This window comes from Pygocentrus nattereri, chromosome 25 (assembly GCF_015220715.1).
Source record: "Pygocentrus nattereri isolate fPygNat1 chromosome 25, fPygNat1.pri, whole genome shotgun sequence".
Lineage (NCBI taxonomy): Eukaryota > Metazoa > Chordata > Actinopteri > Characiformes > Serrasalmidae > Pygocentrus > Pygocentrus nattereri.
The window spans coordinates 3,225,260-3,238,386 of record NC_051235.1 but is presented as its reverse complement, the minus strand read 5'-3'; the positions used below and the strand labels follow the sequence as shown (position 1 = coordinate 3,238,386).

At 40.7% G+C, this 13,127-nt stretch overlaps 1 protein-coding gene across 1 annotated transcript in view; it reads left to right on the top strand.

The window, feature by feature from the left end:
- The window catches only part of stat1a (signal transducer and activator of transcription 1a), a 35,529-nt gene that overhangs the window by 10,650 nt on the left and 11,752 nt on the right, over positions 1–13,127 (top strand). The window contains exons 9-19 of the mRNA XM_017681724.2: positions 1,991–2,149; positions 3,879–3,971; positions 4,164–4,223; positions 6,701–6,724; positions 6,969–7,056; positions 7,146–7,187; positions 7,578–7,661; positions 8,945–9,043; positions 11,196–11,331; positions 11,868–11,923; positions 12,583–12,674. Of these exons, the coding sequence (XP_017537213.1) occupies positions 1,991–2,149; positions 3,879–3,971; positions 4,164–4,223; positions 6,701–6,724; positions 6,969–7,056; positions 7,146–7,187; positions 7,578–7,661; positions 8,945–9,043; positions 11,196–11,331; positions 11,868–11,923; positions 12,583–12,674 (933 nt within the window). The remainder of the gene's footprint in view (positions 1–1,990; positions 2,150–3,878; positions 3,972–4,163; positions 4,224–6,700; positions 6,725–6,968; positions 7,057–7,145; positions 7,188–7,577; positions 7,662–8,944; positions 9,044–11,195; positions 11,332–11,867; positions 11,924–12,582; positions 12,675–13,127) is intronic.

Genomic DNA, 13,127 nt, shown 5'->3' with positions numbered 1-13,127 from the left:
TTCAGTTCCCCACTCTCATTCCTGCAGTTTAATCTCTTTAATGCTAGTTATTGAGTAAGGTAAAGTAGTGACTGAAAACTCTTTTGTAGAGGTTAAAAGGATCAGTTCTGGGCAGACGCATATTTTTAGGCTGTTTCGCAGTGCCTGTAGCTGATTGCCACATATTTTAAAAGCGTTGTGAAAGGAAGGAAGAAAAGGAGGAAGTTGCTCAACTACATTAGATGCAAACTGGCACTAGGCCTTCAAATACCAGCTCGAGGATTAAGGGGCAGCTCTGTAAAATGTAACCCCTGAGTTGGTACAGTGCACCGAAATATACTCCAGTGAACTGGAAGCGCTGTAAAAGCATTCATAGGGTTGGTTTCTCAATGTAAAGTGTGCAGGATTAAATACCGGATGATACCAGATTAAATCTCTCCACAATTATTACAGTCAGACTGTAAAACTACACACACTGCAGATTCATACTGGATTAAAATCACTCCACAATTATTACAGTCAGACTGTAAAACTACACACTGCAGATTCATACTGGATTAAAAACACTCCACAATTATTACCGTCAGACTGTAAAACTACACACTGCAGATTCATACTGGATTAAAATCACTCTACAATTATTACAGTCAGACTGTAAAACTACACACACTGCAGATTCATACTGGATTAAAATCACTCCACAATTATTACAGTCAGACTGTAAAACTACACACTGCAGATTCATACTGGATTAAAATCTCTCCACAATTATTACAGTCAGACTGTAAAACTACACACTGCAGATTCATACTGGATTAAAATCACTCCACAATTATTACAGTCAGACTGTAAAACTACACACTGCAGATTCATACTGGATTAAAATCACTCCACAATTATTACAGTCAGACTGTAAAACTACACACTGCAGATTCATACTGGATTAAAATCACTCCACAATTATTACCGTCAGACTGTAAAACTACACACTGCAGATTCATACTGGATTAAAATCACTCCACAATTATTACAGTCAGACTGTAAAACTACACACACTGCAGATTCATACTGGATTAAAATCACTCCACAATTATTACAGTCAGACTGTAAAACTACACACTGCAGATTCATACTGGATTAAAATCACTCCACAATTATTACCGTCAGACTGTAAAACTACACACTGCAGATTCATACTGGATTAAAATCACTCCACAATTATTACCGTCAGACTGTAAAACTACACGCTGCAGATTCATACTGGATTAAAATCACTCCACAATTATTACCGTCAGACTGTAAAACTAACACGCTGCAGATTCATACTGGATTAAAATCACTCCACAATTATTACAGTCAGACTGTAAAACTACACACTGCAGATTCATACTGGATTAAAATCACTCCACAATTATTACAGTCAGACTGTAAAACTACACACACTGCAGATTCATACTGGATTAAAATCACTCCACAATTATTACAGTCAGACTGTAAAACTACACACACTGCAGATTCATACTGGATTAAAATCACTCCACAATTATTACAGTCAGACTGTAAAACTACACACTGCAGATTCATACTGGATTAAAATCACTCCACAATTATTACAGTCAGACTGTAAAACTACACACTGCAGATTCATACTGGATTAAAATCACTCCACAATTATTACAGTCAGACTGTAAAACTACACACTGCAGATTCATACTGGATTAAAATCACTCCACAATTATTACAGTCAGACTGTAAAACTACACACTGCAGATTCATACTGGATTAAAATCACTCCACAATTATTACCGTCGGACTAAAACTACACACACTGCAGATTCATACTGGATTAAAACCTCTCCTTAAATCTTCAGCAAAAATTAAGGATCTCGAAGTCTGTGTTCTGTGTTGTCATATCTACCTAATCCTAACTAAGCTAACTAATATATTAAATAATTAATTAACTCTCATACAGGTGCACTGACTGAAACCCCTCCCTCTCTGTTTCTGCCAGGTTCACGGCGGCGGGTGAGTGCCTGCTTCAGGTGCGTCAACAACTGAAGAAGCTTCTGGAGCTGGAACAGAAGTACTCATACTCACATGATCCAATTGCCCTCAGCAGGGGCACACTGGAGGAGAGGGCTTTAACGCTTCTCAAGACCCTCATCACCAAGTGAGTCACAAACTCACCACCTGCATTACTCACAAATTACACCTACTCAGCTCACAATTACTCTCACTTTACATTGTTCACAACTACATACAGTTAGTGCTTTCTTCACAACTACACCCGCTATACTCAGTGGATTATTCACAGCTACGCAAGCTTTACTCAATGATTTATTCACAGCTATATTACTTTATTCATTAGATTATTCACAAGCACATTTAATGTATACTATATCTGCTATACCCATTGGATTATTCTCAACTACATCCACTATACTCAGTGGATTATTTACAACTACACCTGCAGTACTCAGTGGATTATTCACAACTATATTCAGTGGATTATTCACAACTATATCCACTATACTCTGTGTATTATTCACAGCTATATCCACTATACTCAGTGTATTACTCACAACTACACCTGCTGTACTCAGTGGATTATTCACAACTATGTTCAGTTTATTATTCACAACTATATTCAGTGGATTATTCACAACTATATCCACTATACTCCGTGGATTATTCACAGCTATATCCACTATACTCAGTGTATTACTCACAACTACACCTGCTGTACTCAGTGGATTATTCACAACTATGTTCAGTTTATTATTCACAACTATATTCAGTGGATTATTCACAACTATATCCACTATACTCTGTGTATTATTCACAGCTATATCCACTATACTCAGTGTATTACTCACAACTACACCTGCTGTACTCAGTGGATTATTCACAACTATGTTCAGTTTATTATTCACAACTATATTCAGTGGATTATTCACAGCTATATCCACTATACTCAGTGGATTATTCACAGCTATATCCACTATACTCAGTGGATTATTTATAACTACACCCACTATACTCAGTGGATTATTCACAGCTATACCCACTATACTCAGTGGATTATTCACAGCTATATCCACTATACTCAGTGGATTATTTATAACTACACCCACTATACTCATTGGATTATTTACAGCTATATCCACTATACTCAGTGGATTATTCACAGCTATATCCACTATACTCAGTGGATTATTTATAACTACACCCACTATACTCATTGGATTATTTACAGCTATACCCACTATACTCAGTGGATTACTCACAGCTATATCCACTATACTCAGTGGATTATTTATAACTACACCCACTATACTCATTGGATTATTTACAGCTATACCCACTATACTCAGTGGATTATTTACAGCTATACCCACTATACTCCGTGGATTATTCACAGCTATACCCACTATACTCATTGGATTATTTACAGCTATACCCACTATACTCAGTGGATTATTCAAAGCTATATCCACTACACTCAGTGGATTATTCACAGCTATACCCACTATACTCAGTGGATTATTCACAGCTATACCCACTGTACTCAGTGGATTATTCACAGCTATATCCACTATACTCAATGAATTATTCATAACTGTATCAACTATACTCAGTGGAGTCGGTGCTGAAAACTGGAAACTATTGACTTTGTGGAAATAAAGTTATAATGTTACTGAGTTATTGAACGTAACAAATACATTCTAATGGAGCTCATTTGGCCCAATTACATCACTAAAATAAAATGATCTGCATTTAATTGGATGAAATCAGTCACGTCTGAGCAAATTAGACCTTTATTTACCTTCTTTTTTTAGAGTTAACATTAAAAAAAGTTTCATTATGGCAGTAATGATGTGTGTGTGTGTGTGTTGTAGCTCCATGGTGGTGGAGAGACAGCCTTGCATGCCCACACAGCTGCAGAGGCCTCTAGTGCTGAAGACCGGAGTCCTGTTTACCCTCAAAGTCAGGTACTCACCAAACACACTTACTCATACTCACACCGACACTCTGACAAATCCACTTTGCTAAATTCCTCAGAGGTGCAGTGCAGTGGAAGTGATCAGGAGTACATTTCATTTCATTCACACGTAAAGTGCTCCAGAGACACTGGAGACTCTGTTCTGCCAGAACTTTATTCTTTTTTTGGTTTTTCTCTCCAGACTGCTGGTGAAACTTCAGGAATTCAATCACATGGTCCGTGTAAAGGTGCACTTTGATAAGTAAGTGAAGCTTCAGAGGGTATAGAGCTGTTGTTTACAGCCTGATATTGTGGACTATGGCTCATTTTATACAGTTTATTTCTGAGAGCTGTGCTAGAGAATTCAGTTAATATCCAGTCAAAACAGTCATGAAGTGCAAGTCATTCATTTTTAGAAAGATTTGAGAAGATGCATACATACAAGATAATCCACTTGTACCCGGGGTCGGCAACCCAAATGTTAAGAAGAGCCATTTTGTCAAGTTTCAACAAAAATCTAACCACCTTAGGAGCCACATTTCATGTCCATTTTATTGAACGTTTCACCATATTGGCTTTAAATATGTCATAGTATGTGCTAAACAATATTATATAAATGAAAACGCAGACTTACTTTGCTGTGTTTTAAGTTTTAGCTCAGCTGTAGTCACTTTTCTCGCATCTCCGGCAGGAAACTTTTCCACAAAAGTAGAACAGTTACTGGTATGCTTATCATTCCCCAATTTCTCGTTTGAATTGACCTGTCCCACTGTAAATGGCGCCTGAAGTGCCAGAATGCAACTGCTGCGCCATTTAAGGTGGAACAGATAAATCTGAAGGAGAAGCGACTTCAGCTTCGCGACTTTTTAGTGTTTCAGTTTATCATTGCAGATTAAACATAGAGGAAACCAGCTGAAGTGATTATAAACACAAATAAGTTGTCTCCAAATTATGGCTGTTCCTCTTAAATCTCTGTCTTTGCCGTTTCATTAGCAACTAGCTAGGCAAGATTGTTGTCTGTGTTGCTATGGGACTAGCAGTTTGCGTGCCAACCTTCAGGGTTAAAGGGTGAATCAGCAGTTCTACATTAAATCCAGCGTTTAAGACCATTTACTGTTAAACTGTGTTGAAGGATCAGCAGAGCTTTATTTTACTGTAGAGGAGGATTATTTTATTACTACCTACTGATCTGATTCAGCTGTGGAGCCACAACAGGACAGTGAAAGAGCTGCATGTTGGTGACCACTACCCTGGTATAAAGAAAGGGAAAAAGAGAGTTTCCAAAACTGGAGTTGAAAGAATAATTAAAAGCTACAGAGAAAATGAGGCTCCTAACAACCACCTGGAACAGCTGGTCGATCCCAAAACTGCCCCCATCAGATAAACAGCACTGAAAGCTTTGATCTCTGAGAGAGAGGAGAACATCAAGCTGCTTCAGATCTGAAAACATCCCCAGGTGTTTCTGTCCATCCTTCCACTGTGAGAAGACCACTCAGCGCTGTGGGTCTGAAAGGACGTGTAGCTGATCAAGAAGAACCTCACTGAGAAAAGGAGATGACACATCAAACAAAGAAGCTGAATGATGGACTGACCACCCCAGAGTCCAGACCTCACCACTGAATGGGTTTGATTAGTTCAGAAAATCATCAACCAGCTTCTCAGACTGAGCTTTGGAGACGGGTCTGCAGGTTCTTTGAGGAGCTGAAAGTGGGTCTCCTGAAAAGCCTGGAAGCTGGAATGAAGGGAAAGAGTGACTGAACACTGTAATATTTAGTATTTTTTGTAGTTATACTTGTAACCAATGGCTGTTTTCACTGGAAATTAAATGAAGGGCAGTTTCTGAGTCTTCTATTTCGTTTAACATGTAACGGTCATGAATAGGCAGACCCGCAGTCCAAGTCCAGACCCAGGCGCTGTCCTATGCAGACATATAACTGATAAACTATGGAGAATTATTTAACTTTGTGGTGCTGTTTTAATTGCCGTATCATTTCTAGTCATTACAGTACCGGTTTAGCAGCCTGGGAAACACGCAGACCAATCGCATTCATTGTAAATATCACAGCCAATCAGATCTGTGCATTACGATAAGCACTGAGTCTCGAGTGACTGACACCGCACAGGGGAGGTATGAGAAGAGAAACAGCAGTCAGAGAAGAAAGTGAGTCAGAGGGAAGTTATTTGCAGTTACGTGATCTAAAAAGAGAAAACTGACAGTAAATGTTGTTGAAATCTGACTGAACTGGACTTTATTTGATCCGATGTTCAGTAAATGTTGTTGAAATCTGACCGAACTGGACTTTATTTGATCTGATGTTCAGTAAATGTTGGTGAAATCTGACCAAACTGGACTTTATTTGATCTGATGTTCAGTAAATGTTGTTGAAATCTGACTGAACTGGACTTTATTTGATCTGATGTTCAGTAAATGTTGTTGAAATCTGACCGAACTGGACTTTATTTGATCTGATGTTCAGTAAATGTTGTTGAAATCTGACCGAACTGGACTTTATTTGATCTGATGTTCAGTTTGACTGTATAAGATGCTGATATTCCTACTTGGCTACTTCAGTAAACAGTGTATGGCTCTGAGTCAGGATGCAGGTTTGACATGATGTTCTGGACCTTCGCTTGAGGAAAATCTCTCTAACTGGACCTTACTGAGTTTTAATTAAAGACCACTGAAATGCGTGTATGAATAGCCCAGCGTCTGACACTGTGCTTGTTTGGTCTTTTCAGGGACGTGACGGAGGACAGAAAGGGGTAAGATCATAAGACGGAGTATATTATGTGTACACCACAGTGATGTTTGTTGCTATGAGTAAATTCTTCATAAAACGAATCCTTCAGAATGTGGGATGCTTACAGCACATCAGGCTCTGAATCTCACAAACTACTTTGACAGTTGATCAGAAATCTGCTTTCTTTTTGCTGCTCTCCCAAACTGTGAATCAGAATTTTTGGACAAGCTGTCATCTGCTGATCAGCTTGTGCTTGGTGTCTTTAGTTTCCGGAAGTTCAACATCCTAGGAACCGCCATGAAGGTGATGAACATGGAGGAATCGATTGGGATGGCTGCTGAATTCCGACATCTGGTAAAGGAAGAAAAAACAGATACTCCTTCTTTCAGATTCAGTTCCTATCACAAAATACAAGAACTGACACTTTGTTTTTACCAAAACAGCAACTGAAAGAGCGGAAGGTGGCTGGCAATCGGACGAGCGAGGTAGGGCCGACGTCATTCTTCACATTCTGTACGTTTCTTTAGTGTTGGAGTGCAGGCGTGTGCAGGTGTGTGTGAGTGCTAGTGTTGGGAATGGGCATTTTTGCTTTTCGCCGTTCTGGATTTGACCCACGCATGTTCACTGACTGCGATTCGTGTCAAACCCTTTGATATGAGAGCCTCAGTTTTTTGGATCGGCGAGCATCTGGCCCGTTCTGTCACGCTACAGAAAACAAAACTGTACACATTAGAACTTGAGAAGATGGCTGGGTGTAAAAAAATAAATAAGAAATGAGAAAATTAATAATAAAGGAAAAACTACAGGGAAAAAGGGGAGGACCCGCTCACATTTGATCTCTATTGTATACATATGTGTGTTTGTGTGGGTTACAGGGCCCGCTGATCGTCACTGAAGAGCTCCACTCTTTCACCTTTGAGGCGGAGCTCTGCTGGTCTGGACTGGTCATCAATTTTGAGGTATATATACACATACAAAGTCAGATGTGTTGCTTAAATTTCGGTCTTCTTTTATTGAGAGTGGTCTTGTGTCGTCTCTTACAGTGTGGTCTGGTGATAGAAATATCCAGACCTGTAATAAAATAAGACATTGTGACTAAAGGTTCAAAGATAATTGCAATAACATCAATTTGGGTTGATCCTGTTGATTCGAAGAGAATAATTACAGATTCCTCTCATCCAGCAAACTGTCTTTTCCAGACGCTTCCTCTTGGGAGACCCTGTAGATCCATAAAAACTTAGATAACCTGCCTCACGAACAGCTTTTTCCCCCTGCTGTAAGGTTACTAAGTTCCTCTGAGTAGTGTAAATATGGTCTGACTGTAAGATTTCCAGCTTTCCAGAGTGCACAGATGAAAGTTCTGTGCAGTTTTCCATGATCCGTCTATGTTAAATCGCATATACTGTGTACTGTATTATATCTTGTTTATTGTATATGTATTACACCATCCATCTGTTCATAGTCCATCTGTTTCTCTGATACTCTGTTACCCTGTTCTTCAGTGGTCAGGACCCCCATAGACCCTCACAGAGTAGGTGCTACTTGGGTGGTGGATCATTCTCAGCACTGCTGTGTCTGATACACTCTCACCACCACAACACATACTGACAGACTAACACACCACCACCACGTCAGTGTTACTGCAGTGTTGAGAATGATCCACCACCCATATAGTACCTACTCTGTAAGGCAGTCTAGGCAGAGACTTACTGAAATACATCAGATGTTCTTCTGCAGTGCATATCGTTCACCGGTGGGTCCAAACCGCTCTTCATCATGTTCTTCATAACGTTCATACTCCATAAGCTCCATTCAGAAGCTGGGCGTCGTGTGAGGCTGTAGCTCTTCTCTCCAGTCTAATAGACGGTGACGTCATTTTAAACCCTTATAGTAAAAGTAGCTGAACTCAGTTTGTTTTTCTACTGAAAGTCGACCTGTTTTTCCCCAAATCTGGGCTCTAAACTATAAACAGACGGCGTCTCTTCAGTGATCTGCTCTGGAAACATCACTTTTAGAAAATAAATTCAGATGGACAAACCAAAATAGACCCTGGAGAGTAAGACTTAAAGCCTGAATTTTATCCATGCTTTTATCTATTGTTTGCATAGATAATGGTGGCAGAATGTAAACAAGTATATTGAGCTGTATGCGTGTACACACACACACACACACACACACACACACACACACACTTTCCCCATTCGCTCGCTGACTGTCTGTACGTCGGTCCGTCTCTCTCCAGACGACTTCTCTCCCCATCGTGGTGATCTCCAACGTCAGCCAGCTGCCGTGCGGCTGGGCCTCCATCATGTGGTACAACATGCTGACATCTGAGCCCAAGGTAAGCCACACCCCCAAAGCACCCGTCCCTCAGACTTCACCGATTCATTTCTGTTCTCATGATGAATCACAGGCTGCGTTTGCATTACAGGCCTGTTTGCTCAAATCTGATTTTTGCCCACATCCGATCTCTCTAACATTATTTTTACATTCATTTGGGTAAGTGACTCAAATCTGGCATTAATGTAAACAATCCGGCGTCCTGAAATGACCCACGTGCACACATCCTACCCAATAACATCATGTAAATTAATCAAGTGCATCATGAACAGCAAACAAACTAACGAGCAGAATGAGCTTCGCTGTGAAGATAATTGACTCTGATTGTTATTAGAGCGAGACGAAGGAGAAAAGGTTGAAAAGTGTGTTGCTTTTCCTTTTCGTTTTAACTTCTGCTCATAGTAACGCTAAATGATGGCTCACGTGCAGTGGGGGGAAAAGCATATGAATTCCGATCTGGGCGTCGGCATTAAGGTCGCACGGCAAGGAATCGGATACGTTGAGTCAAGTCAGGAGGCTTCTGTTGTCATTCCGTCTGTGTACAAGTACAAAGGGGAGTGAAATTAGATTCGTCCAGGAACATCACGGTGCAACACGGAACAAAGAGCACAAAGTCAATGGACGTGGTGTGCAAACAAGAAAAAAGCTAGAAACAATAAAATAAATACGATAAATTAAACAGACCAGACAGTGCAGCACCAACAGCACTCATTCTGGACATGAGGTCGTGGAATAAGGTGCAGAGATATTAACCTGCTGTGATCTGAGAGTCACACAGTCAGATGACAGACGTAAACACAGCAGCTACTGAGGTGGAAAAACCAGAGTAAACAGTGAAAACACAGAGTAGCAGCAATGACCAGATAGTGCAGGTAGAGCATCAAAAGAGGTGTGTGTGTGTGTGTGTGTGTGTGTGTGGTCCAGGTGTCACCGACCTTTTCGAGACTGAGAGCTGCTTCTTGGGTACCGATTAATGCGAAGAGCTGCCAGTTTGATACACACTTCTGAAATAACAAATTTACCTTTAATTAAATGTTATTATTGATGATTAATGATATTGATCTGTGTGAAGACACTGATCATGTTCATGATTTCTCACCATAATCATCAACAATGATTTAACAAGGCAGGAAACGAGGATTTACACTTTCAAACGATCACGTCTACGATGTTTTCACTAGCCGCCAGCAATCTTTAACATGTTTGTGCAGATTATCAATTATGTAACTTACAAAAATCAACGGTCGCGCGTGACGCGTCCTACAGCGTCTCTCCACGTTGTGCCGCTTTGCTGTCGCCGCAGGAACCTTTCACAGTCGTAAAAGAGAAACTCTTCCTCCCGTTCGCTGTGAAAATGATCCGGTTTCTTTCTTTTCTCTGCCAACCGTTGCCGTGGAGACCGTCTAGCTCTAATCTGATGTGAAACATTTTTAAAGGTTTTTTTAAAAAAATATCGTAATTTTCAAATTTACCCCAGTGCGAGTGTGATTTAAAAAAGAATAGCAACAAAAAAATTAGATGCAGCTCGCTGGTAAGCGGCGCTATAGCGAGCTATTTCAGAACTAGGCCCACGGGCGGCTCATGTGGTCCTTGCGGGCGACCTGGTGCCCACGCACACCATGTTGGTGACCCCTGGTGTAGAGTATGTGTGTGAGGGGGGCTTAGGGCTTAGTCCAGTCCTTGTGAGTTTAAAAACCTGACGGCTTGAGGAACAAAGCTTCTGCAGAGTCTGGCAGCGGTGGCACAGATGCTCCGGTACCTTCTGCCAGACGGCAGCAGTGAAAAACGTCCGTCTGAGGGATGGATGAGACTATTATGATCAGACTATTGAGTTAATTAGCAGTGCGCAGTTCAACTACATCTTCTGCCACTTTTGAAATACATTCTGGCTATGCTGTGCAGTTTAGGCCTGATCTTAACGGCACACAGAGCACATGTACTAATAGTTATCGACCCCGACATTCAGGGAAGAACTCCAGGGTAAACCTCTTTGCCGTTTGATTAGTGCCCCCTTGAGGAGAATTCACTCAGAGTGGCTGTACATATAATTCAAACAGCAGTGCTGGTGCCAGTGTATCAGTAGTGTTTCGCTGTTTATGGTCACATCCCATTTTATTTAGCTGTCTGCTCTTCCCTTTACACTCTCTCCCCAGAATCTGTCGTTCTTCGTGAGCCCTCCTTCGGTCAGTTGGGGTCAGCTGTCCGAGGTGCTGAGCTGGCAGTTTTCCTCCATTACTAAGAGAGGCCTAAATTCAGAGCAGCTGAGCATGCTGGGACATAAACTGCTGGGTGAGTGTGGATAATGTAGTCTTTCTTTTATGGCCAGATTAGTAAAAGTGTTGACATGAATTCACTTCTGTGGAGTTTTACTGCACCACATTGAGATTCTCCCAGTTAGTCCTCATTCACTTTGCATAGGAGGCGCTCAAGTGAAACAGAATAACAGAGAAGGAGCTTCAGATGTCAGTTTGCACACTGAAATCCATCACTGCTTCATTTGTTTAGTGAGATTAAGTTACTCAGAGGGTTTGGTGTGAAACGGTCCAGACGTCTTTACAGTGGTGGTGATGGGAACCAGGCGTCGCCATGACTACAACACAGATACAGACACTTTATTTACCATCCAGAACCACCAGAGAACCTACACTTATATTTTTATATATAATATTAGTGAGGCAGGGGGGCATTTTGACCTCAAATCCTGGTCTTTGAGTTTCCATAAAACGACGTCTCAGACATGAGGCACTAGGTTTGTAATGACTTCCCGTGAGGGAGCTGTTAGAGGCAGACGTCCGGTTTGAAAATGTCGTGTCTTGACCCAACAGGCCCGAAAGCATCGAACGACCCGGAGGCTCAGGTTCCCTGGAATAAATTCTGCAAGGTGTGTCCAAGAAACAAAGACATACACACACTTAATCGATGCTATCATTATCAAAACCAGGTGACTCATTTGTTTACACCATGCACCGGTCAGAATTTGATTTTAAATGGAACAAATTGAACGAATTGTGATTTCTTAAATTTGTGGGATAATTAAAACAAATGCATTGGTGATGTTCTCCTCTGACTCGGGGCTCAGGCACTGTTCACAAGCTGACCATGGATTCAGATGGTTTACCAATTAATAAACCAAACTAAAGCACTCTAGATGGCTTTCATTTCGTTTTATCAGACATTCACACGCTCCTGCTACCTATGTGGATGCTCTGTACAGTAGATAGCTAGTAATCATAGCGCTGATACACATATCATCAGTGCTCGATGTGGAATGCTCCACGTGCAATGCGTGTATAATATCCCTATAATGTAAAGACTTTTTTGTTTATATTGTTAATGTTGTGAAAGATGGAGTTTGATTCAGTTTTTTCCTTAGAAATGGGAAGTTTTATATATATACAGTTTTTTAGGAATAACTTATTTCAGGAATAATTTAACTGTGTTATAATATTTCTCATAGAAATTTGAGTTGCAGTTCAGTGTATCGAACTGAATTCACTCCCTTACAATGCACTGTTTGTGTGTGTTTGTGGGCTCGTGCAGGGCGGCAGTGAGAGAAACTTCACCTTCTGGCTGTGGATCGAGGGAATCCTGGACTTGATAAAGAGGCACCTGCAGAGCCTGTGGGATGATGGGTAAGAATCCTTGCTTTCACTCACTCACTCATTCACTCATACTGATCTAAAGCTTTACAGATAATACTACGGTTAGAACTGCATAGATCTTGTACATTACAAAAGTAAAGTGCGTAATTTCCCCAGAAATCTGTGATAACAGACAGACAGATAGCGCTGACTGAAGGTTATAGCCCAGACGTTCATGTCAGCATTACGCCACAGGACACAGTCAATAACTAACAGCATGGCTGTCAGTTACTACTGACAAGCTGTAAAACTGCAGATTCATACTGGATTAAAATCACTCCACAATTATTACAGTCAGACTGTAAAACTACACACTGCAGATTCATACTGGATTAAAATCACTCCACAATTATTACAGTCAGACTGTAAAACTACACACACTGCAGATTCATACTGGATTAAAATCACTCCACAATTATTACAGTCAGACTGTAAAACTACACA